The sequence below is a fragment of the Pararge aegeria genome, chromosome 16 (genome assembly GCF_905163445.1).
Source record: "Pararge aegeria chromosome 16, ilParAegt1.1, whole genome shotgun sequence".
Classification (NCBI taxonomy): domain Eukaryota; kingdom Metazoa; phylum Arthropoda; class Insecta; order Lepidoptera; family Nymphalidae; genus Pararge; species Pararge aegeria.
The window spans coordinates 2,917,455-2,944,670 of NC_053195.1; the positions used below are offsets into that span (position 1 = coordinate 2,917,455).

The following is a 27,216-nucleotide window of genomic DNA, read 5'->3' on the forward strand; positions in this document are numbered from 1 at the left end:
AAACTTAATCGTAGAAACCTTTTATTAGTTTTATATCAAATCAATTTGTTAACTAGTAAATAGTATTAATAACTGTTGGGTTTCCAATTAAAGAAAAATAAATATATAAATATGCAGAATATTGTCAATAGTAGAGAAAAGGTATACTTTCTTGGATATTGGATAGAAGCAGGCATTACTTTGCGAAAATCCATAATATATTATGAAAATTAAGCTTAATTTGCTAAACTCCGCGAACATCAGGAGAATCTGTATGGTGTAATTTATAATTAGGTACTTCAATCCGTATACTCCACACCAAACAGATCCTCGGAAATATACCCTCTACGCACGTTGCGCTTCGCAACCGGAGCATCCTCAGTAGATGTTGACTTTACAATGAATAATTCTCAGGTATACCTACTTTCGCCAACATTTTTTTTTAAAGAAATGCAACGTTATGTAAAAATTTTCCATCAAACCTACCGGTTTAAGTAGACTAGGTACCCCTAGTATACTTCTCGGTTCTTGCAAACATGGGTAGGTACGTACGGAAGCTGAATTTTTACTTTATTGCGGAATTTACATGTACAGGGATTCGATATAAACTGTAAAATACTTTAATGTGTATAGTGAGTAGAAAAAGATAGTCCTTTTAGACGTAAGCGTACCTATTATTATAGAGTTAATTGTTTGAAGACTCTTTGCAATAAATAATGCACGTCAATTCATCAGAACCGCTCAGGTATTTTCGCTTCGCGCCATAAGCTTCCGACTTAGGAATGTCGACCGACTGGCTCCGATATCGGCCGGCAGTTGGAAAAAAGGCAACGACACTCTCCCTCCGAGAGGGCCGCTGGCCGAGTGAAGCCGAAGCTCAAAGCTACGTAGCTAGCTCGATTTCCACCCACAGGCCCGCGTCCGTACGCGGTACGACCAACTTCACACAGTACACATCCATACGTCTGTGTCGAAATGCCGCTGCGCTGATTTCCTTCTTCGACCCCTGCCCCCCCGCCCCGCGAGACGCCGGACGGCTTATTATGCCGCAATAACTCGCGATTCCTTCTAAATTAGCATTATGTCGTGTAAAAGAACTATGTGGGAGATAGTAGAACTGAAGTAGACGACAGAACGCAGCGTATTTTCAGTGTATGATCGTGAATGACATCAAATTAGCCGGTATGGAGCGGGGCGGGGAGTGCGGGTGACGCCGCGTCAGCGCTCGAGCGCCGATCGCGACCGCTACTCGCTCGCTACCTCGCGCCTCGCCAAGTAGTCGTGTCCACGGCGCCACACGAAAAGCACGCGCGGCTCTCCTTAGAACCGGCCGGCACTCGAATAATGTTTCAGTGTTTGACAAACTCAATCGGAGGTCTCGGAAGAAGTACCGTATTTAATTTACGCTGTACCAACCGCATATTCTCAGTGAGTGTTACGCAGTGTGTACGAAAAAAACTTTGTCGAAGATTCTGAAGAATCTTGTGTAAAATTGTGTAATTCGCCGGCTGTAGCCGGATCGCTTTGCACAAACTTTTTGGTGAGTGTATAGTTATATGTTTTTATGAGTGTCTTTAGTGATGTGGGTAGGTAAGTAGTAGAAATAATTATATTGAATGTTTTGCTTAGATTGTTTGAATGTGTACGGGTAGATAGGTACAATAATTATGAGTAGTGGGGCGTTGCCGGTCGCGAAGCGGTTTCGTCGGCGTTTCTGCGAAATGCCGGCAACCAAATTCTTTACGTTATTTGTCGAATTATTAAAATTTTACGTAACAAAATGCATTTACCAACTCATATTCCAAAGAATTTACATAATTCACGTTTTAATATTAAGATTTCACCCTAAACGCACTTTTTAAGATCAGAATAAACTTTGAAAGTTCGATTATAACGTTTTGAATTCAAAGTTAATGAAATATAAAAATAATTGTTTTAAACAAAACACAATTCTTTTGAATAGCACATAACGATGAAATAAGGTTTCACAATACGGCATCAATTTTAGTTTATTGGTGACATAAAGTGGTACTGTGGTCACTACTGTGACAAAAATTGTAGATTATTTTATAATCATTTTTATTTATTTATTTAGATGATAAAATGCCAATATTTCTTGTTTCTACCGTTACAATATTATCAATATTATTGTTAAGGTGTTAAATTATTTTTTATGTATCGTTTAGTCTAAAATGAATTATAATAAATAATGAGTATTAATGGCGGCAAATACAGTATAAACCTTTTATGTACTATCTTTTTAAATTATCTACGCTTATAATTTACATTGTAGACGTTGTGGATTGGCTCAAAATTTTAACTAAGTAAAAATGACCAAATATAATATTTACAAATATTTTCTTCAAAATTAATTAGAGTTATTTTTGGAGACTATTTTTTGCCTAATATTAGGATTTAGTATTAGAAAATCAAAATTATTAAATATAAATTTCAGTAATATCTTTTTCAAAAAGGCAAATTGTACGTTTGTGTAATACCTACCTACACATATTTTTTCGTGATGTTAATATTTTACGTTAACATTAAAATTATTTATATTTAAATTAATTATCGTTAACTTAAAAAAAGGCAATAATTAAAGATTAATAAAAAACTAAAATTGGTACATAATTATAGTTTTCTTGATATGGTGCATATCATTTTCTGATGTTAATGGTGAATAATTTGGTTGTATAAGTGTATCTTTAAAATACCTACATGTTAATAAGTCTTAGTTTGAAATTTTAGTCTTGATAAGTATTTATACCAAGTAGCAAAAGTTCCATAAGCAATTTGATATCCAACACAACGCATGTAGCACTAATTAATTATTATGTAGGTATGTACAAGTACTAAGGAAAACGGAAAATAGCGGGAAAACGTAAGTTGTAAACGTTTATTAGTAAACAGCATTTCGCGCCAATGCGGGTGTGTAAACAAAGTTAATATTTTCGCTGAATCCGCTTTTACCTGATTTTACCCAATTCGTGGAATATTCGTACCGGTTTAAACAGGTAGAAAATTAAAAAAAAACCCTTAGGGTCGGTTCACAATGGCTAATTGTATGAACTGGGATATGACCAAGGCCAATGTATCGTGGTGTACCCTTTAAAAGAGTATGTATGCGAATCCCGGCTTCAGTCTACTTTCGAGCTTCATGCAGGACAGTTGATAGCTAACTGTCTTGCAGTGCAGACGCGGGATTTGTTTGTAAATACAAGGGGTCAACACCCCTTGTGTTTATATGTTACGCAAAACATTTTAATTCCTTATTGTTTTTTAATCAAACATTTATTAATGCAACAGTTATTAGTTTCTTTAGTTGTCTCGGTGCAATATTAGGTAACATATTAGTTTTGAATTCACTCATTTAAAATATAGTTTATTTAGTGATATGTTTATCTAGATCAATTGTTTCTTTTGTTCCAGACGGTGTGCGTGGAATCCCATCGCGCGCATCGTCCCTGTGATAAGAGGGCCCTGTGATATCGACGACTTCGTCTTAGCTTTAAAAAACTAGTTAGGCTTTAGTTTATACAAAAGAAAAAAAATTACAATATGTCTTCGCCAATAGACGCCCACATACTCCAGTTCGATGGTTGGGACACGTTGGACGAGGAGTCATTGGAATTGACACAGACGTCAGAGTTCTGGACTCAAGTGCAGTACGAGACAGAGCGACTGGACTTGCTATCACCATCAAACTTGACAAATATTTTGCAAGACAGCGATGTTGATTGGAGGATTACTGAATCACCTGAGGAATTGCACAAGGAAAACATAGTGCACCACGATTGTATGTGGGCTGGATCGTGCATAGACTCAGTGCATCCTACCAATACATTCGTACCATCGGATTTGATTACGGCAACTCCTGGACAGAGTTTGCTACGGCGGGACGCTTCGCCGGCTAGGCCTGATACTCCGCCTTCGCTGGATGGTGATGAGCCACCGCAATTCAGACATGCTGTTGACGTAGCTGGTACGGCTTTAAGACTCTTGAGGGATTCTGCAGCCGTGGCGGCTGACCATTCCTACACGCTCGCCCGACAACATATTGACTACCTCGGCGTTCAGACACCTTCGGATTCCTGTGAATCAGGTTAGTGCTATATTTTGAATTTTTTACTTCCTCTCTATATGTTTCTGGTGTGTAAAAATTATATTCGTTGAGTTTAAGACGATCGAAATTTCAGAACTTATTCCGCCTAAGCGTCGTATTCCACCGGCCTATAAAAACCTGTAGAACTAAACAACTTTCACTTTACTTAGAATATCATCAGTGACAGTTCTACAATGCTCCACTGTCTGACAAAACTTTGGCAGTTAAGTATAGCTCTTATTTTGGTTTTTGAGGCAAAGCTATCTTTTAATTTAAACGAATAGGTCTCGGCAAGAATATTTACATATTCTCTAATTGATGCAAATTAATGATTAAAATATTTGATAATGGAATGCGTAAGGGATTTAATTTTTATCGAAATACGGTTATGCAATGTTTAATAGTGTTAATAGTATAATCGAAAACGCGATCGTGACACCAAATTGATATAATAAATCGATCGTTTAAATATTTTGATTCGATGTCTGTCAGATTTAAAATTCAAATTTAGGGGACGTTTCACGGGCGCGTCGTTTTATTGAGGATCGGTACCTAATCTATTGACATCGGGCTAAATAATGTACATACAATTTTAAGCATTCTATAACACTTTACTGCTAAATAAGGTACGAAAACTTTTTTACAATTTCATGCGCATAAAATTTTCGTAACTTGCTGAATTCTTGGATTCAAGTTTACATGATCTCCTAGCAATTATTAGTAGTTGCGTGCAAATTATAGGGTTACATCCTAGGTACCCCAAATGTATAGTAGATGAGTTCGCGGGCCCGTAGTAATTGGAATTTGAAGAACAAGATGGAGCCGGTCACAGGACGCAGGCGCCGCGGCAAGAGCGCGGGAAACTGCGTATCGACCGCGCCCCCTCCCCCATCCCTCCGTCTAGACGCACCGGCTTCCGGAACCTTCGCCTCCGACCTTGAACGTCTCAACCTTAATGTGCCTCTTCTTGAAATTGACATGACATATCGTGGAATTTAAACTATTCCAATTCATGACTGACAAGTGACATCTTTATCTGTGTGAGTTAAGCGGTCTAGGTACGAATATTAGTAAAAAGCTTATAAATTTTAATATAGAACATTGCTTTTGAAAGTTATGTTTAGTTCGTAATATGTGGGTATCATGAATCTCTTGTAAATTAAAGTTTTAAGTTCGGCGATGTTCAAATTAAAATGCAATTAAATCTGAATTTAAATTTTTTCATAGGACTAGAAAATGTGGACCTATATAATTAGACTATTAAATTGTGATTCGTTTTTAAACATTCGAATAGTTATTTATACTCATCTAAATGACTGCTAGTGACATCTAGCGGTATAATAAAATACTATTTTGCGAGAATGCTAGAAATTCGACATTTCCAAGTAGAAATAATGTTGTGTGAACTTTTTTGGCGGGTTGTGCACGATGGAAACACATCTTAAAAGTATGAATCTTTTTTTGGAAAATAGGCAATTTTGTCACAATTAGTTTTTTTTTTTTTTTTTCGGACCCTGGAATTTGGAAAAACCTGTAAAAGACCTATGTTATGATGCTTATCGGTTGAATAACAGTCATCAAAATAATACATAAAATCTACGTCTTTAGATAGTCTTATAGAATTTGGCAAATTTTGTACGATATAGGTACGGGCCTTGAGTTGAACACATCCAATTACTCCTAATGTCGAAACCAGCGTTAGCAGGGATTCTAGGGACTTTAGAGGTCGCTGGAACTTCGACCGGGACGTCCCGAGTGTCCCGACATTGCTCGATCCTTGGGTTAGGGTTAACACCCTCGCAGTCTGGCCGCCTAATAAAAATGATAAAGCGCGATTGAAGTTCATATCTGTAAGTTTAATTCAGTCTTCGAGTGGGGATTAGAAATCGAATCACGCATACAAGGGTTGCCAATTTCTCAGTTAGTTAGCCCACATAGGGTTGCCAACCACATACAAAATTTAAAGGTTATTATATTTAAGGATGTTTTTCCTAAAAATAATTAGTTGCTGGCGTATTCATTGATTCAACTAACGTTTTTGTTACTTTAACAATAAGGAAAACATTTAAGTTATTTCTAAACATGATTAGTTGACTCGTTTTAAATTCATAATTTCAAAATATACAAATTTTCATGCAAGCCAAAGCGGCTTAGTTAACGGTTTGTGACAACCCTAGATTAAATAGTTTAGTATAGACACGCCCCTATTAGAAAGTCTTACTTTATCTCTTAATTATAATATTTATTTACGCTTGACTAGCCACTTCAAAAAATCTAATCTGATTGTATTATACAGGTTGTTTCGATTCCGATATGATCGTGCTTATTTCTTAACGTAAAAGCATTCGCATTGGAAAACTTCCATAGTACCCAGTGGCGTGCACTTCATACATGCACAAAAGCTCTGCTTACCCTAAAATTTTTGTATAACTCAACTCATTCTTTAGGCATACCCTGGTCAAAACCCTGTGCACGCCACTGATAGTACCCACAGTATATTTTTTGCTACAAAAAATTTCTATAGTTTTAGCACAATGATCAAATTCTTAAAATTTTAGTTTAATGAATATCACCATCACACCAACTTTTACGAGAAAATAAATGAATTTACCGTGTGAGTACATAGGTACACAGTTTTCGTATTAGGAAAATGGACTTTCAAACGTTTCATGGGAAACAAATTTAAAAAGTCACCTAGCGTAATGAAAAACGTAGGTGTCTCCCCTTTTAGTGTGAGCTTCAATTTACTGTCATGTACTTAGCCATGTACTTATACGACCTCGAATAAAATAGCACATATATTACATACGACATTAAAACTACATTGTGTTCTGCTCATTACACCACTATAAATAATACTATATCTACTTAACCGATAGCTTCTATACTACACTAAGGTCACGTTTACTTTAGTAATTTGTTATTATTATTGAATACATACGTAGATCACTTAAAAGCTGCATGACATGAAATCTTGACATAATTTCGCAAAAAGAAAAATGTCTACCGGAAATCATTCCTAAAGACCATTAAGAAAAGATTAATTAAATACTTTTAAGAAAGCAACGCCTATAATCAATCACATATCTACATGTGGAATCAATTAGTAACTGATTAGGCTGAAAAGTGTTCAATCTCTGCCTTTAAAAAAAACTGCGTAAAAAACCAACGATATTATTTTATTTTTGTTTAAGTTATCGTGACTATTAAAAATTATGTAGATTCCTTTCCTTTTTTGAATACTGAACCGGTAATGCGAAATAGTTTTTTCGCGCTTAAAAGTAATCGATTACCAAACTAATTGCACGTTATAAATAAATCGAGAGAATCGCGTTCTTGGCATGTCTCACCTCGTCTATTCCGTTATTCGTATAAGAATGCAATGCAACGGAATGAAAAGGAATCTCATTGAAGTGGTTCGAAGCTCGCCGGACCGGTTTCGGTACGCGGTACTCCAATGTCTAGTCCGGCCGGATGACAATTTGATAGACGGCTATATCTCGGCTACGACTCGGGAACATCCATTAAACTCTGTAATTACTTGTACGATTCTTTAATATCGATTACCGAAACGTTTTGAAGAATGTATGACCTAAAGAATAATATTGAACAACATATTTGAATATACAAAATGAGTAAATTTAAGCAGTTAAAAGTTTTTTTTTTTTTAATTTCGTGCTACAAGTTGACTTTTGACTGCAATCTCACCTGGTGGTAAATGATGATGCAATTTGAGACTTTCAGGGGCTGAAATGGTTCTTGCATTAAACATTACTACGTTGGTGCCACATCTTTGTCGTTAGGCTGGTACCTTGGCATGGCCGAAGCCTCCCACAAGAATTTCACGTCGAACGATCGAACCGGGGGCCTTTCAATAATAAGACCACAGTACTTGGAGTTAGAATGTTACAAATGCTTATAGGAATTGTATTTGGAAAAAAATAAAGTTGTTTGTGTATTCAGGTCATAGTCAAGGAGTAAACAACGTTACAGAATTGACAAAGTAACTTAGTAGCGCACTCTAGACTGCATCATAAGTTACCATTAGATAAAATCATAGCCGAAGAGCAAGCGACCTAAAACACTTCGCATATTCAAAAGCGCGTTCCGTTTAAAACTGCGTTCCCATGTAGTGCATACCGAGCAGTTCATAAATCAATTTTTATTAACAAATACGAATAGAAATACGCTTCGTGTTTACCTTTGAACGCGTGTTTATGTCTCTTTTTTATTTTAAGTCATAAAACGTCTTGGTATTTTCGCAAGCGGGCATTTAGTTTGGCGCATGTTTATAAACGCGGGTAACCTAATAAACTCTGGGCCTGATAAGCGATATAGTTGAATAAAGCTAGGTGCTTTTGACCCGCATATTATCTTGGTAGATTGTGAATGCGAAACGTTATAGTCAAAGAGTGGGTGAACGGTTTGTAATACCATATTTTACATTGTCGCCCTCAATTATCTTTATGGTTACTTAGAAACTAGATATTGCGACCTCGACAAGGCACGCTGTTTCTTTGCATTCTTTTTTGAAATCCTATTGTAACGCTACAATACCGATTTATGTTACAACAAGTATAATAGTCTCAAAAGCTAAAGATTTTATATTTCCATATTTTTGTTTATCTCGGAAATTGAATATACATTGCTATATTAATATTATCTAATTTACATTTCTGTGACTTTTTCCGCGTGAAATTTATTTATTTCTGCTGAACTTGAATATAATTTTGTGTTTGTGCTATGTACGGGCATAGACGATATGGAGTGATTTTTAAGACTTTCAGCCTTTCATGCGTTTTTGAGTAACACACGTTCAGACGTCCAAACATTTTCACATTTATATACTAATATTCTAATTTGATAGTTTGATTTATCGATATAACACTAGCCAGTTTGGTCACCAGCTCACTGCGTATGATTTATGATATTAGATATGCCCTGACACCGTGAAACGCGGAACTATTTGCATGTTAAATGGCCATTGTAGATGATCCCTACTAGAACGCTTTCTTAGTTCAGCTGCGTGTCTAAATATATTGGTCACTATTGACGAACACTAACTTCAAATGAGTGCGCTCACTCATTTTGCAAATGTGAATGAATTAATCTATTTTAATCTTAGCCCATAATTAGGTTTGTGTCTGGCCTTTAACCTTTGCCCCACTGCTTAGCGCAGACCTTTCATAATAGAGAGGGATGTAGAGCTTAGACCTACCACGCTGCCCCAATGTGGATTGGCGGGTTAGTTCATTTTTTAATTAGTACCGACGAAACACCAGCATAAATGCATACCACTAGGCTAAAGACGCAGTTACTAGATCAACGAGGGCTTATGTAGGGCTGGTTGTATGGATATTGTAAGTTCGTTTAAGGCGATTCAGGCCAAAAGATCCGGTTTCGCCGCCCCAAACAGATTTCAACCGGCAGCGCCGACTACAAGCATTCCAATTGCAATATTGAATTAAAAACGTCAGTTTTTGTAACGGCTATTTCTCAGCTGATCGTTTACAATGCGACATAAATGTAGGCCTACGTGTACCCTGGGATTGCAGAAAAATATCGTTGTATCATGTCATAATTAGGTATGACGATATTTTTCGTCTGTATTATTTTGTTGGATTAAATATCAAGTATCGAAAACTCATCAAATATATATAAATATTTCTTGTGTGCGTGTGTATGTCACTGAACTCGGCTGGACCGATTTGAATGAATTTTTTGGTATACGTTTGGGTGGCACCCTGGATGGTTTAGATTCACAAATTAGCCCGACAGATGGCGCTGGGGTCCGCTAGTACGATATATATTTTTACGATTTGGCACTTTCCATCCATGAAAAAGGATTACCAAGAGTGGTTCAGTAGTTAAAACGTTGCCTACTCGAACAAACAGGCAGGCGTATCTATCATAATTCTATAAATATTTAAGATTAATTGTGCACTGTTTCAGCCGCATTAAGTTCAATATATTAAAAAGAATTAAAAAACCCCGTCATCTTTCACTAATAAACGTTCGCAAAAAATTTCGCGATTACTTCCTGAGGCTAGAGTATTCAAACAAACGTACAAACAAACTCTTTAGCTTTATAATAGTTTTAAGTACATACTTAATTTAATAGTGTTTTATCAGACATCGGGCTGTAGTAAATGGCCCCAAGCGCATAGTTAAAGCAATTTGAACGGTTGCATTAGGTATTTCAAGCGACCTAAATATTGTGTTACTCAGTCGAACCTAACCTAACCTTACCTCGGTTACCATATGCCTGTCACATTCATAGGTGTATAGGCTGTGGCACGCAAAAAGTACGCAGACAGCTGAACAGCGAGGTGGGAAACTTGCGAATGATAGAGATTATTCTTTAATTAACCGTACCCCGGGGTTTTTCGCAAGCGTTAACGGTAGGCGCAGTTCATTTTGTAAAGCACGTAATCTTCTTCAATGAACGGGGTATCTAAAGCAAAATATTGTTTTAACGTTGTAACGTATACATACTCTTGTTGAGCTATCCAAATATGTGATCCAAATTTTTTACGATGTATTAGTGTTTTTCATTTATAAAAATTCATTTGACATGATATATTACATACAATATTATTACTGTCATAAGGTAAACGCACTTATTTGTATGTCGTTGCCCTTGGAAGATGTATCTATAGATGTATTCTGCACTTGCCCACGTCCATTAACAATTTATACAGAATAAATTAATAAAATAAATGATTGTTTACATCCAACTGCGCAGAGACCATTAGGATCCTTTTAACGTGACACTATTTATACTAGTCTATTAAGATCATATATACTGATTACAACACATTCTAGTACCTTGCACGTAATCATATAAATTGTTATTGGGACCACTATCACACATATCCTCAATATCTCAAAGGTTGTCTTCAAAAGATTGAAACCACCACCTGCGAGTCGCTTCTACTTAGTGGATTCTAAAGTTTGAACCCAATAAATAATTAAAAATACAATAATGTGCCCGAATATACACGACTCTTATGTAATTCCGCAATATAATATAGCGAGTAGAAATGACCTTGGTACTTTATCGCTAAGATATTCAAAACTAAGTATTACACTGTAGATAACTATATTCGCGTTCGAGATGTTTGAAATACTGGGTCAATATGCGATTGTAGATAGAAATCCATGTCGCTGGTTTATAGAGTATGACCGGCGTTTTACATCGACAGATAAAATCTTTGGTATCGATTAGAAAACGGTCTAGATACTTGCAGTTGCATAGTTCTTGCATAATAGGATATTGGGAAAATTACTGTAGGGTGGACTTAGAAATTTAAGAAGGAAATATGACTGTGGTTAAATGGTGATAGTAGAAGTTTCACCGTACGATAAAATGTAGTCCTTAAACTCTGGGCCTGATGATATTAATATCATTGGGTTTAATTTTTATCATACCAAATGCTCAGCTTTGCACCCTTACAGTAGAGTATCTGTACAATATTAGTTTTCTAGGCTACGCATTAGTATTTGAGCTGAATCCCCAGTCTACGAATCATAGACAAATCCTAAGTGTTACACTTAAAACTTAAATGTTTGTTGGAGGAAATAATATTTGAGGTCGTATCTGGCTCTTAAAATTTTAAAGTTCTAAGAATTCAGTCCAGCGGTTTTCAAACGCGAACTACCCTTCTTATTTGAGATAATCTTTTCTCGAGAACTCGTTTGTCCCTTCAGTGACTACTTCAACTTGCTAATCTCACTTCTGAATTAGAGAGCATGTCGCTTCCAAATGCTATCATAAAAACTCTCGCCTGTCGGAATTCGTCGTTACCCCTAAAATCTCAAAAGATAATATAAAGTAGATCCATATAAGAATATACCTACTCATTCGTTTATCATACATAAACTTACATGGATGGGCATGAATAAATTGTGAAGTATGGTTCAAAGAAAGCTTAAACTTACAAAGTGTGAGATAAAAGTTAAAATTTAACAACTATTTGATAAGCAACGTAGCCTACTTTCAAAACGCCTACTATCGACGGTTTTAATACCAATTAAAAACCGTGTAGCTTGTATTTACCACTTCGTCGACACTTTTTTTAATACAATCCACAGAAGCTATTACAGATTATTGAAAAGATCGAAAGGCCCCCGCGTGGCCTTCGTGAATCACCTATCAATGCTGATAACAAATGTTACGACGTGGTACACTAACATAAATTTGAATTGTCTTATCACGAAAAAGTCTTAAGTACGTACTCGCTTGATAAATAATACGGCACGGCAACTAGATAAAGTCCGAAATCACCTTGATCTCACCGTATTCGTGAATACTCAAATAAAGTGATAAAAATGATTATTTTATTCGTTAATTTTCCATTGGCGTGTATAATTTGGCTGATTGTCTTTCGCAACTTGTTCATTCATTATGCGACGAACTTGGCGCCTCCGATAGCGTTTGGTAGTGTTACGAATGTAACTACGTAATTTGAAGTTAACAACTGGTTCTGAACCAAGACCACGCGTTTGTTAAACTTCCGTCAGCTGCCCCAATCAGATTATTGAAATAAGGTATGACACTTAGCTTGTGGAAGTGGGAACTACCTATCACTAGTATTGTTTTTGTATACCCCAGTTAATCCCGTGATCATAACGAATCTGCAAGTTCTTGTCGTAAAAGGTCAGTTCTCTGTCAGAAACTTAAGGATATATCTCTTCTTGGAGCTCCATAGACACATTGTGGATTTCGAAGAGCATGTATTTCCATAAGTTTATGTCCAAAAGCGGTCCAGCCTTGTCCTAGAACCTCGTATTTTTCGTAGATGCGTCATTTCCTCCTGATGTCTTTGGATCCCGTGGGCTCAACTCTTGGCTACCGTTGTGCTCATCTCACATCCCCCGGTTACTGTGGTTATTAATGTGGTCATCAGTTTTAATCCTCCCGAAATAACATAGGACATAGATACAGGAAAAAATTAATTCAATGGGTGTGGTTTTAACACAAAATTATACAAAAAATTACGCAAATGTAACTGGTTAGTTATTTTAAAAACTCGTCCATGTCTACGAGATGAGTATGCCGTGTCTTGGCTTATGCTCTGTGACATTTAGATACGTTGATAGGTCTAGGTCAAAGCTTTTGTATTCGAATTAGGACATAATAACGTACCTAATGATAACTTTATGTACGGGCAATTTTCAACATTAAGCACAATTTTACCGCCCTTAAGTTATTATGCAGTTATCCACCAGACGGGAAGAATATTTAAAGACGATATCACACCCTCTTCTAATAATCTTTTTTGTGGATTGTCACCCATAGTTACTTTTGTACAAATGGGTGTTGGAATAAATAATCAAAATCAAAAGTTGTTCGCAAAATCCGCAACAAAATTCTTCGGCCCCAAATTACGTATTAGCTAAAGTTCAAACGCACACATGTTCAACCTTAGACAATACAAACAAAATTAAAACGGTCCCGATTTAGATTACGTAGGCATCTGCCTCAATTGGTAACTAGGTACCTACTTAGTATTGACTATTGCGTCACTACCAAATATCGTTACGACCATAAAAAGAGCACTTCAGAATACAACGCATTTTACCAGTCCCCACGGCCGATTCTTCCGTTTAAGCCCCGAAACGAATAATGGATTTTTTTACGCACACGCACGTCCGTGAACTTCCGTACAAACCTCGCCAAGGTCGTACTAAACCAATCGAACGCCCATAAATTACTGGCCTGTCTATTATAGCAGGCCCCCGGTCTCAAGTGGTTTGTATAACAGAGATGACCGACTTTTCTCGGTTGCGTAATGCGCCCAAAATACTATTCGACCGAATTTCCTCCGATAGTTATGGGCGGAACCCGTGAATAAGCATTTAGAATCGATTTATCAACCCTTTTTAAAATGAGTTCTTATAACTGATAGATATGATCTGATAGCTGTCTAGTAGTGACCTCCTTGCTACAAGAAGCTGTCCATCAAGTATGAAAACTGACGTCGTTAGCGCCTTTGGAAGCTCCAAACTCAGAAGCTTTGCCACTTACTTGTAGTAATCTTATTCATAGCGCACATAGTTAATCACCATATTTCAGAACTGTTTGCCAAGAGAACCTAAAACTAGGTAAGCTACAATATTAATATCCACTGTAAGGTTCCGTTGAGAGGTTTGAAAATAGTAAGATAATTGGCAACATTTCCTATAATATAAGCTGGTTATAAGAACTGGTACGGCCTCCTATTCTAATTAGCAGCGGCTATATATGCTTTCTAAGATACATGTACAGGCTGATTCTAAATTGGTAACGAAGCCAACCACTCGAGCGTGCTTATCAGCTAAATGCAGCGTTATAAAAATTCAAGGACAAATTTCTGTTATCATAATCTTTTTATCGATCGTAAGAACTTCTAACGCAATTGTTACAAAACATATAATGTCGGTCGTTGACAATTGTTGGGCACAATGACTGATTCTCCAAAACTGTTTGAAGTTTGTGGTAGTTTAAAAATGCATCGTCATTTCCTCGTAACAGTCTGCGGCGTAAGTCATTAAGCAGTCTCGATGGCCGATGCAGCTCTTGAATTCGTTGTTTTTTTTCTCTCTCGAAAGGAGCGGAGCGGCTTTATCAAACAGCCTGTAGAGGATAGCGTGAGCCGTGAGCGCGTCACGTTAATTTTTAATTATCGTTCTCAAATGCCAGTGAACTTGGCCTCTCGGATCGTGGCCATCGGAGCGTGTGGCGTCCGCCTTAACAGGTCGCACCTGACGACAACATTGCTACGTTACGGGTAGAACGAACGACGCTATCCCCCCCCAAGAAACCTCTTTAAGTCGAAATCTAAACTGTTTCTCTAATCTCCAAATGGTTTTAAGATAACTATTCTCCAATCGAATACCATCAATAAATAATAACAAAGATGTTCGTATAACATCATCACTAACTGGAGAACTGACTAACAGGTGGTAAAGAGAGCGATCTCTGTGTGTTCAAATGGGCAAATAAGGATATCTGTAGATTAACTAAAGTTAATGATATACACGAGATGTGCCCCTAAACGATGGACGCTGGATAGTGTTAGGTATTGAATGGCGACCGTGAGCTACAAATGATGGTATCAAATGGTTTCCAGAAAGCCCTGCAGAAAAGACTGATGGGACTTTATGCAAGTGAAGTCAATCCGTTAACACGACAATCTAGAGCCAAACGACGAAGTTAAACTAACATTCCAATATGTGAAGTACATGCCTAATATTTAAATACCGGCACAAATTTTTTCCTTAATGATTTTGCGTCTCAAAATTGTTTGAGGATAAATTAGAATTTTGTCGTCTATTCGAAACGTTGTCGAAACTTGAGATAATTCCAAACTTATAATGACATTTGCCACATTGTTAGGGGATATTCCGCCCATTAAATACCGGTAAAGTGATGGTGAAGTGGACGGAGCGCCAATGGCTTCGCGCGCTTAATTAAACTCCGAGATCGCGAACTTTCCCTTCCAACATTTCCGACACAAATATAATTAATGTTGTAGTGTAAATTGGTTCAACAGATTTTACACAATTGTTCACTTAAATCGTAATTGGACGATTGCAATCTGTGACTTGCAGTTCATACGAGCTTAAGGTCTACGTCTTGCTTTATCTTAAGTTGTTCATCGTCAGCGTCCCATAATTGTCACACTCTCATGATAGTCTCCCTAACATAACATTTCCGCAAAAAACACGACACACCGATGTGGACACACGAACCGAGTCGTACATCTTTTAGCATTGTTAAGATAAAAAAATATGCGCGCTCGGTTCCAAATCAAACTGCTATAAACTTTTCATCGAGAAGTAATTGGAGTATGGGTTGTTTGAAAACATTTGGTCTCGTGCGAGTGTTACGTAATTGAGGAAGTTGTATTGGCGGCGAACATCTTTTGTTCAGGAAACTGTATGTTACATCTCATTAATTGTTCAACACAGAGTTTGGAACATTTGCATTTGGAAACGGCGCGGCGGGTAACCACGTCGACGGTGTCTCGTTGCAAAGGTAACTGCGAATGGCGAGTCTATGAGTCATTGTGTTTCTCACGGTGAAACAGATGGTACCTAGAAATTGTGACTAATCGCAATCTAGAGTGGGAGAGCGGGTTCAGGATGATAAACTTCTGCAGCATATAGCGTATCATATTATCTGTCCGACTGGCTTTTAGTATTCGGATGACTTAGTTCACAATGGCGAAATTGACAGTTTCGGCACAGATTAGTTGAGAGAGAGAGAATGATAATAGATTTTATGCATCTGTATTTTTTTTTTTTTGCAAAAGTTAGACGACATCGTGCGTCTAAAAGCGTAATAAGATGCCACTGGCCACTTGAAAATGTTGGCACTTTTTGCCGCATCCAAATGTTGGCTGACAACAAAAGCGGATTATCTCAGTTAGGGTTTAAAATTGGAACGGAGATCAGAGAGCCGTGTCTCGAGCGATGCCGATATAATAGATATGCACTAGACGGAGACGCGACGTGCACAATACAGGGCGTATCGCTTACACGCCGAGCTGAAACAAATACTCTCGGCCGACCGTTAATCGCGTCGGCGCCAGAGAAAGAAAATGACACGAAAATCGACCCTTGCACTATAGATCTTCCGCGGTCCACACCTACATTTAGACGTCACGCGAGTGTTTAAAGACAGGCGCCGATAGGCTGGACGAAATTAGACGCGCCGACACCGCGGCAATAAACCGTGTAACTATGCGGAAATCGAATAAAAATATTGCGTTGGTGTGTAAATTTATCGTCACTTTGGTAGATTATGCGATTTTTTCGTGTTGCGTAGTTGCAAATTACACGGACGTCGCGTCCCTGAATCGTGCGCCGTTTTGTAATCGAACGGCTGCCCACGTAACTTGCTTCTATTTTCAGTAAGTTTGAGCAGGAGAGAAGCAATCTGAAATTTTCAGCCGGCATTTAATGGGGCCTGCTTGGAGCGACTACACAGTCTCACTAATCACAGCGAACTGCTGACATAATTATTTCTCGTAACTGGTCCGGTGCAGTGCCATACGTTGGCGATTTCCGCGTATGTACGGCATGCGACGACATTAGCAACTGACTAGTGAGTAAAGTACTACATCCGTTGTCGAACACCATCCCGAACACGACGCCCAACTTGTTTTCGCCCGGCTCACTCGTTCATAGAAATACAATGTCGCTTTTATGCTGTCCTCGACAGTCTTTTCGCTGCAATGCGACCATTGCAAAATTGTAAGGAATTCAGGCCGAGTTTTCGTTTCTCTAGAATTACCCTTGCGGACCTATCGATTATTCCTGCATTGCATAGATTCATTCCAAGAACGATCAATAGTAATATAATATCCTGCGCATTTGGGAGTTCTAGTCCTATGGCTTCTACTCTAGAAAAAGCAGGTAGATAATATTAGGGAGGCGTCCCGTGTTGAGGCAGTCACAATTGACGCCAGCAACTCCGTACGTCTCTCACAATTGCCTACCGACATTATAAATGTGAAAGTGTTTTTGTTGATTTATCTGTCTTTCATATAGCTTAATTCATTAATGTGATTTTTGAGCATACATATTACTATAAGGGCTTGTTACTCGCAAAAACTCAGTTTCTATGCAATTCTGTTATTGTCTTAAAAATAATCCCTTAATTGGTTAGACCGATTTTAGTGTAGTATTTAGGCTATTTCTAAACCTACTACCGCGAAAGTGAGTGTTAATGTGCTTCTTTCACGCAGCAGCATCCGCATTTATAATGTTTATATTATTTCGGGATATTACAAGTGATTTGAAGCCAAGGGCAGAGCTGGTTTTGCATAAATTTAGTGAAGAATTTAAAAGTCCCATACATCGAGTTGGAATCCGATATATGGAACAGTTTAACGTCACCGGAAAGCGTGTCCATCGGTTGATATCCGAACGTCCATTGAGTATGGACGCTGCGGCAGAAACCGCGCACGCGCTCTGGTTTTGGCGCGAATGGCCGTGACGTCAGGCGTCTGGATCGATGGCGACAGACGCTGCGGTAGTACGGCGGGGTCGACGCCCTGCCCCCGCCTCACACCCACGGCCCCCCTGCCACCTGACTACTGCAATCGCATCCCAGCACGACTACATCTAGTCCCGCACTCGTACCTATATCTCTATAGACTCCGCTATGACAATCGCCCGCCTTTTATGGTGATGCGAACGTAATGAACGCTCTATGAATGAAAGTATGCTAGGAATGAAACGGTTTATATGCGGGTTTTATTTGTAAAAGCGATAGTAGACGCAAATATGTGTGAAGTATTTTTAATTCCGCATAAAAGCTGTTAAGGGAATATTTGAAAGTGCGGCTTTAAAATATTATAGTTTACCTTAAATTTTATTCACTAAATCTTAAACTTAACCGAGTCCACCTCAGCGAGCTCACCAAACGGCATGGCCCCATTGAGATGGTCATACTGAACTTAGGCTAAGATATAGGTTACCGTTTCTTGGATGCCTAAAACCCAGAAACGAAAAAAAAACTTCCTCCTCGGATGATTTTTTCTTCTTTTATGATCCTGGAGTCTCTTGCTATTCAGTAATAAGTAATTAAGACAATGTATTCTAAACATCTTCTCCGTTGTTACAGAGGAGGAAATCGACGTGGTTTCACTTGGAACATCGCAACAACCATTGGCTTCAACGTCGCAAGTACGTGTTGACTCCTTGCCGAGAACGCCGTCTGTTCAGGAACGGCAATACATCCAACGCACTGTAGAGAATGTCATGACGAGACCGCCGGCCAGAAAGCGTTTAATACCACCAACGAGTATACCGTCAGCTTCTGTTCCACGACCTCGCCGGAGAGGTCCGGGCAGACGTGGACGCTCAAACACTGACACAGATTCGGAGGGAGATTCTCCGGAAATCGAGCGCCGTTCAATGCACAATGACATGGAGCGCTTACGGCGTATCGGCCTCAAAAATCTCTTCGACGAACTCAAAAAACAAATACCAGCAACTAGAGACAAGGAGCGCGCGCCAAAAGTCGTGATACTTCGCGAAGCTGCCGCCCTTTGCCGCAAGTTGCGGGAGGAAGAACTCGAGAGGGAGTACCTCAAAAAGCAGCAGAACAAATTGACCACCAAGCTTAAAAGGCTTCGTACGATGCTTGCGTCACGCTATCGCCCATATTGAGCCTCAGTGTTTGACTTTTTGGTAAAGGTTTAATTTGTGAGCCACGGCCCTTCTCCGCGCTATACTTACGGACTGGTAACATTCTTTGTAAGTCGGAATGTGTGCTTTTGTTCACATCTTTATACAATAAGTACGTTGACGATGATCCTTGTCTGAACGATAATATTTTCGTGACGATCGTAATCGATGTCATCCAATATTGTTGGTGTATTATCCATTATTATTATCAGAATTTACGGCTTACTCTGCTTCTGTGGGAATACGCGTGAGTAGTTGCGCCACGATTAATGCGGGTTTGTTTTGCTCAAACGACGTTTCGCAGTGCCAAAGTGGGCCATAAAACTGGTGTTTACAAATCCTAGGTCTTCAGTAAAATACCTTATAGCTACGGACTGCTTCGTGAACTAGTAGACTGGTTATACCTCTGAAAAATTAAAAATAAAATAACAGTAAAGTAATTCATAGTTGACGTAGCTCAATGCCGATTAGATCGTGTTGAATATGACAATTATTTTAGGATTTGATTTATAGGACAAAAAAAGGATTTTTACTGGACCCCTCTTGGAAGTGCAATCGACAAGTGCAGTGCGTTATTGATGTAAATAAAATTGATAGAGTGACGATAGTCTTGAATTTATTAGTTAGGCTGGCAGAAGGTTGTTGTTGGCTTTACGGAAAGTTCTAGAGGCGCAGGCCACTATATATGTTTTCGGCCCGGTTCGTAGGATTTTCTTTTTGTCCCGCTCTACGACGGTAGACGCGGGGGCGGGATAGTGATATTGTTTATACAATATTGTTTTGACTTGATATTATTGTAAGTGTACACTTAAGCTGGGTATGCACTATATTCGCCAACCTATAGTGCTCCGCGATCCTGCTCAAATGGAGACGTCTGCGAACTCGGTCGTAACCTACGCACCTGCCAAAACCGACTGCTCGGATCCGATCCGATCAGTTACACGATCCTACTTAGGGAGCGCGCAAAAGATACAGGTTCGCGAACATAGAGGGTAGCCCAGCTTTAGATTAGTTCGCTTACGGATTTTGTAGTGTTTTTGTTATTTTGTAAATTTTAACACCTTTAATGTTTTTTTTTTTTACTCGTAATATTTAATCGCGCAATTAACTCCGTACGACTATTTTAATATGAAAATACAATATATTCGCGAACTTCTCAAACATTTGGACCATTTTTGGCTATCATCTGTTTTTTGTACGTTAGTATAAATTTGCACCCACATCAAAATGCATTTTATAACACATAACTGTATAATATTATGTATAGTATCGATTAATGTTTAAAAAATATAGCACGTATCGAATTATTTTCGCCTGGGACCTGGCGGGGAAAAGGCAACCCGTTATAGGTGTTTTAATTGGGTTATTTTATAGAGCTGGGTTTAAACCCCCACTGATTGACCTATATTGCTGGGTTAATCAGCGTTTTAATAACCGATTCACATATAAGGTTCGTTATGTATATAAAAATGCAAGAAAGGGTTGGAGATATTTCGCGACACTATGACATATCTCTGTCTCTTTCATTCGGTTAATAAGCAATTACAACACGATAAATCCTTATTGTTTAAGCGGTTACGCAAATAAGGGTTAATCAATGAGGTTTTAAGAAAGCCGGTTAACGTTTTAAACTAATTCATATTAGTTGAAAACTTGTTTAAGGTAACCGAAAATAATTTGTACACGTGATGTAATAGTTTCCAAATTCATTACATGTGTATCGTAATTTAATTATAACTTTGATTAAGTGTATGCAAATTTTATTTCATTTACATTATTAAGACGAGCGCAATAATAAAATGGATTTTAATAAAAACATTTCTTGATATTTTAACATTCACCCAGTGAAATCTCAGTGACTACTGTCCGTTTATTGATTTAAAAAAATAGACTGTGTATATTGATAACAACATCAAAACCTACGATTACAGTTCGCCCTTTTTGGGCATTTAACATAAAAATAACCACGAAATAGTTCCTCATAGTACCTACTAATAGAAAATGTGCATTTTCTTTATTATTATATTATTAATATTTTACTGCAGTAAGTTAGTGATGTATTCGCGATAGTTACGAAGTCGAAAGTGAAAGCCTGGTTGGAAATGTAAAAAAAAATTGCTAAACTACCCTCTATTGTGTATTTTTTCTGACAGGTGGTAAATGATGTGCTAACGGCGACAGTCATCTCAATACAAAATTTGCGATGAGTATACAAACACCGGTGTCAAATTATGTCTGTATGAAAACGGCAAGTTGGCAACCTGTCAAAATAAATACAAATATGGCAACTGGTCTGGCATAAATTAAAATTAATAAAAAATAGCTGTTGCGCTGTTTTTTCGAACCAGGCTTTGCAAAGGTTGATGTTTTATCAAGCACATGGTCAGCAGAATCGTAAGTTTTGAAGGCTTTAATTGTGTGCGGAATGTGCCTTGCTATGTACATATAAATATATAGATAATATTAGGTTTATACTCGAATTAGTTGCAAGAAATATTTTTTTGTGAGAAATATTATTGTAGGGATATAGCGTTGTTCTTATAGGTAGTGGTACACGAGGAGGTTTTATACATGGTGACTTTATTGTCGTATTACAACAGCGGTCCAGTTAAATGGTCTCATATTTAAAATATTTAAAAAGGTGTATTAAGAAACACCATGAGAAAATTGCAGATGCGCGGCTCGGCGGTATCTGTTTCTGTTCCGGTCGTAAATCTACTGACGTACGTACTAATCTACTACGTATCACCGATTTCAAAACTTTATTTGTATTTTTCATCGTTGTTTTAAAAATTGAGCAGAGTGAGAAAAGAAATGGATTTTATAAAAGGGCTGTCGATGTAAGACGATAAAAATGTCGCCTTGTATTTATCGTGTTAAAGATTCGCAGTTTATCTTCCACTAGGCGTAAAAAATGTACATAATAGGGACTAGATCATAGATGTATGTCAACTTTTTTTATAAACGAGGTTTTTTTTCTAGTAATTGTTTATTTTTTTTTTTTCATAACTGGAGAGTTAGGAATTCTCGAATGTTGTACCTGCATTTAATTTTTTTTTTGTTAATCTTGACATAAATAATAAAGATAATAATGAGTTTGTTATATCGAAAGTAACATTGGTTTCATACAGTGTTTAATGGAAAATAGATTTACATAAGGAAAAGTCAGTAAGTTAATGGTTTAATAGTAAGGAATGACAGCTTTATATTCGATAGACTAATCGGGATGATTAAAGCAAAGGCAATGCACATTATTTGTGACAAGGCACATTTCCACCACTGCCAAATGGAAAATATGAATAGAGAAAAAAAAAAAAATTAGCAACTTGGTTTGTATATTTTATAAAATTAAGGTTGGGATGATTAAGTCATGTTATAGTTTAATTATTATTACTTTTTCTTTGTATAGTATCCTTTATGTAAGGTGTAACATCTAACCGTTGTTTGTGGGTTGCCAGTAATCTTAGTACGAGGTATCACGCCGCAAATGTAGATGGTTTTCGAGTTTCGAACACTTACATCAGAGAAAATAGGACCTTAACACCCCTAGTTTAAAATTTCATTTAGCGAAACCTTTAATGAAAGTAAAATCGTTAGTACGGAATGTACAATTTTAATATCCGTATTCACAAAAAGTGTGTTTAAATTATTGAAAGAAGACGTGATTCCTTCATATTTCGATAATTTAACTGTTCGACTGAGGGACGTTTGTAATTTTTGTGAACACTGAAGCACGGAAAGCACTGAGCATTATATACGTTTAACTCTGATGACATAGTGTTACAGTAATCGAAAAATCGTCAACGCTTGCGAGGCGTGCTAACTCTTACTAAGGGTACAGTTGAGGGATGTGAAATCTATGTACGTTTTTGAATGCCGGCCGGTTGGCAGCCATGTTGGAAGATGGCGGGAAGCGTCGGCGCGAAAGTCCCGCGACGCGAGCGCAGACAACGGTTGCCAGCACGCCGCTACAGAGAATGCAGGATGCAAAATAGATTCCGCCTAACATTAACGTTGCACTTTGCAATCTTTGAAGCGGCGTTTAGAAATAACAAGAAAACATGTGTACTTACTTACCTACGGTCTTGAGTTAACGGATACTATTATTATGAGGAGAAAAGTTTTTTTGGTTTTTGTTCCTTAATTATGTGTATCGAAAGATAAGATAATCATTAAATATGGAAATAAAAATGCCGGAGTGTGCAGAGGTAGGAAACAGTTGGCTGTTAGATTGTGATTTTTATACTTTTTGGTGTATATTTGGGGGGTGACGTAAATTGACGTTAAGATTCTGTGATTTTATGTACCTGTGTGGTACTGTTGGGGAGCTGTTTCCCAAACTCTGCTCAGTTCGGCTTAAAAAAAAAATACATTCTGATTTTTATTTATTAAATTCCCTCAGACTTAAATGTATTCATAAGTTGGTTAATAAATTAATTCTACGAAGTTCTTGCCCAGTAAACTTCGAGATAACAATATTTTTGGACCTGACACATCTTAGAGCTGGAATTTGTCTACAACCGAATTGGCGATTAAGATAAGTTTTTCAACATAGCGTCTTTTTAATTATGAATAAGTGAAATGTGGTTGAGTTACTTCAAAATTAAGACCACAATGTAAGGAGTTACCCCAGTACCTACGCAGTTCTAGAAAGGATATTTAGGTAAGTACCTATCAAAATACGCAGCTACCTGCTACCACCGAAATATTTAGGGATTTTTAACTTTAATACCTGCAAGGACCTTCCTAGAAATACAAACAAGATTGTATTAAAACATGTAACATTTTTAAGAAGGACTGTTCATTTGACAAGACTTAACGATAGTTTCCATAAGTTGTCAAGAGCAACACTAGAAAATGCTAGGTACTTTTTAAAATAGCATTCAAAAAACGAAGGTATGATAATACATGTTTTGCTATGGCTCCTGATCGTAAGTGAAAATGCAGCCTGAGGTGGAGCGCTTGAGAGTTCGCAGATACTTTAATTTTATTATTTGGATACTTACATGTGCAAATATCGTCTACTATAAATAAGATAAGTCGTAAAACGTCGAGCGTTCAAGCATGATGATACGAGGGTTGTGGTAACTTCTGTACGGTGGTGTACCTATCCCAAGCTAACATTATTTTGTCTACTATTTTACAAAAAACTAAGGCTGGTAGCTACTTTTCCAGAAATCTGGCACAGAGGGTTGGATTGAGTCATGAAGGCCATTTATGTACTTAAGAAAGGATAATTAAGAATGATGTTAATTGATAATCTACAGCATACAATTTAAAAAAATGCACATTTTAAGGGTTGAAAGTTTAACCGCGTTCATGGGCAACGACTAGGAATTAAATAAAACTACGTTAGTGTATTGTTTATACAGATAGGGAAAACTATGTACCGAAAGGAAAACAAAGCGTTCATAGTATAAAGCTTCCGTGGTTAGCTAGAGATTGTACCTACTATTTAACAACAAGTACATGTTACTAAATAAACAAACGTTAGTACACGTGACATGCGAATCCACGTGAAACAAGGCTTGATTATCGAACGACCTTTGCTAAAAATGGAACGTAAAGCTATCTGTTTCAACTGTCAGCTGTCAAAACAATAGTGAAGTTAGTTGGTGTGTGTGTGTGAAGTGCGTGCAAGTGTTTCGTGATGGCCTTAAGGTCTGTGATATCCTCTAAAATACCAATGGTGATAATTTTGGGTGCAACGGGTACAGGAAAAACTAAATTAGGCGTGGAATTGGCCCAAAAACTGGGTACGGAGATCATCAGCGCAGACTCGATGCAGGTATGTCGTTCTAACCTAAAAAAGTTGTTGTTTACGATATTTTGTGAGCCTCATAGCGTTTTATGACAATCCAACCTCCTTTTAAATTATCGTTTAATGATTAATGACGTAGCGTATGTCGTGATTTAAAGTAAATATTGTGATTTCTTTGTTAATTTTCCATGAGACAAAAGTAACCTCTGCTACCACCTGTTACTTTCCTATTAGAATTGTAAGTACATATCTAGCTTTGATTAATAAGAAAATAAACTTAGTTTTGGCACTATAAGTCATAATAGCTTAAGGACTTATTTTAGTTGTAATGCAGTGCTTTTCTTACAGCAATGAAATCCTCCAACAACATAACTTTATTTTATAGGAAGCTAGTTCTTAAAAAGGATATAATTTAAAATTTAAACTTTATTTATTTTAAAATCCTGATGCTAAGAGGGGAATTATCAGTGAGCCTGATTTGTCTGTTTGTCATCATAACACTGAAGCATAGTGCCATTTTAAGGTAATTTTTATTTTATCTGTTCAGTATTTTCAACACAGTGATTCTTAGCTTTGTTATATGAATATATTCTGTGCTTCTTTTGGATACTTGGATACTTTTGAACTGGAGTGTGAAATTAATAAAACAGTTGATAATTATATTACAGTTCTAATCAACATTAACCCTACTGTGGAGCACTCTCACATACAAAAATTCCCATTCAGCCCCTTTGAATCCTATATCCATACTTATATTATGATAAATGCAAGTTTGTGTAAGCCCTGATTAGAAGATTATAACATAATCTAGATAAAATTTGCCACAGAGATAGCTTGCATCCTAGGCACTGCCATAATACTCTAGATAAGATATTTTTCAGCGGGAAAAGTATGACATGCATTTTAATAGCTTTAAAAAATTATCTTTGCTACCCGTGCACAGCTGATTGCCGCTATGCATAGTTTTTAAACATTCACATTGCCATTAGAAGAAGCAGGTAGTAGTAGAGCTTGTCTGGGGTAGTACTACCACCATGCATATTTCTGCCGCCAAGCCGCATTACTGTGTTCCAGTCCGTAGTTCCAGTTGATGGATACAGGGTGCCACATCATAGGATGTGTTTCTTACATGTTCGAGAAGTTTTTCTCTGTAAGACTGGGCGGGTGGGTTGTGATGTGACGGGTTGGTCCTTAGATCTATTATTATAATAAAACTAGGCAGTTACAAAACAATATTTCATTAAAAGACAACACGTAAGTCAATAATATACCTCTTATTTGTTCTATCAGTATTTCATTAAATATGGTATAATTCAAATAAGATATTTCTTATTGTTATTAGAATTATACTATATTTAGTAAAATACTCATAGAACAATGTATTATTATTATAGTTATGCGCTAATTGGTATAATCACTTTTATGTCCAAATCATTTATCCAAATGTAAAGTAATGTTTTATTTTCAAAATTCACTTGGAGTAAAATGTAAATAGTAAGAGTAAAATGTAGCGTTTTTATATGTAGGTACATTTGTATAGTCAGATTAAAATAAATGTACAGAAGTTTGCTGGTTGGAGAATTTGGCTAAGAATGTGATATTCGCACACTTCTCACTGGATCCCACCCTTTTTTTAAATTTATTAAAAAATATATATATTCTTGACAATTATTATTATTTTTTTTTTTTTTATTACATTATATCTATCTGCCATCGGCTTTTCCAGCCATAATCAGATTGTATGTTTACATGCTGTTTGATTTTGAGGGGTATTCCAGTGAATATCCTCCCCTATAGAGTTAATTATGGTCTGGTAAGTGGCTTTATCTTTCGTCCAAGTCTAGTATATGCCATCTCTTCAGGCGTTTAGTATTTGTGTCTGTAAGCAGTCTCTGTGCCAAGATATTGGGATGTTTTTCGAGTCTGAGTTTTTGTTTCTTGGAGTATTTGTTCACTTCCTCTTTGATGGTTGGTATTTCCTGACAATGAATTACTGTATTTATTTTGTTGGGAATTCTTTAATCTGAACAATGGCAGATATAAACTCTTCATATGGGCAAGTTAGCACAACTTGATGATAAGTAAATCACACAATTCAGTCTGTAAAAAAATATAAACTGTAGCTTCACAATATTAGTAATTGTAAGTCAAAACATTGCTCTTTATAAATGAATAGTGGATATAAACAACT

General features: G+C 37.2%; 2 protein-coding genes across 2 annotated transcripts in view; both read left to right on the forward strand.

Annotated features, from left to right (window-relative positions):
• Positions 1-1,240: 1,240 nt before the first annotated feature.
• On the forward strand, positions 1,241-23,630 carry LOC120630254 (myc proto-oncogene protein). Its single transcript, XM_039899409.1, has 3 exons — positions 1,241-1,519; positions 3,409-4,081; positions 18,699-23,630. Exons 2-3 carry the CDS (start codon positions 3,538-3,540, stop codon positions 19,244-19,246), a joined length of 1,092 nt encoding a protein of 363 aa, XP_039755343.1. The 5' UTR covers positions 1,241-1,519; positions 3,409-3,537; the 3' UTR covers positions 19,247-23,630.
• Positions 23,631-24,891: 1,261 nt separating this feature from the next.
• LOC120630586 (tRNA dimethylallyltransferase) overlaps positions 24,892-27,216 on the forward strand; it is a 334,518-nt gene continuing 332,193 nt past the window's right edge. Inside the window, exon 1 of the mRNA XM_039899852.1 lies at positions 24,892-25,052. Within this exon, the coding sequence (XP_039755786.1) occupies positions 24,915-25,052 (138 nt within the window). The 5' untranslated portion in view covers positions 24,892-24,914. The remainder of the gene's footprint in view (positions 25,053-27,216) is intronic.

Coding starts and splice junctions, on each gene's coding strand:
- LOC120630254 (XM_039899409.1), top strand. CDS start 3,538: ATGTCTTCGCCAATAGACGCCCACATACTCCAGTTCGATGGTTGGGAC. Junction 4,082..18,698: donor TTCGGATTCCTGTGAATCAG/GTTAGTGCTATA, acceptor CCGTTGTTACAG/AGGAGGAAATCGACGTGGTT.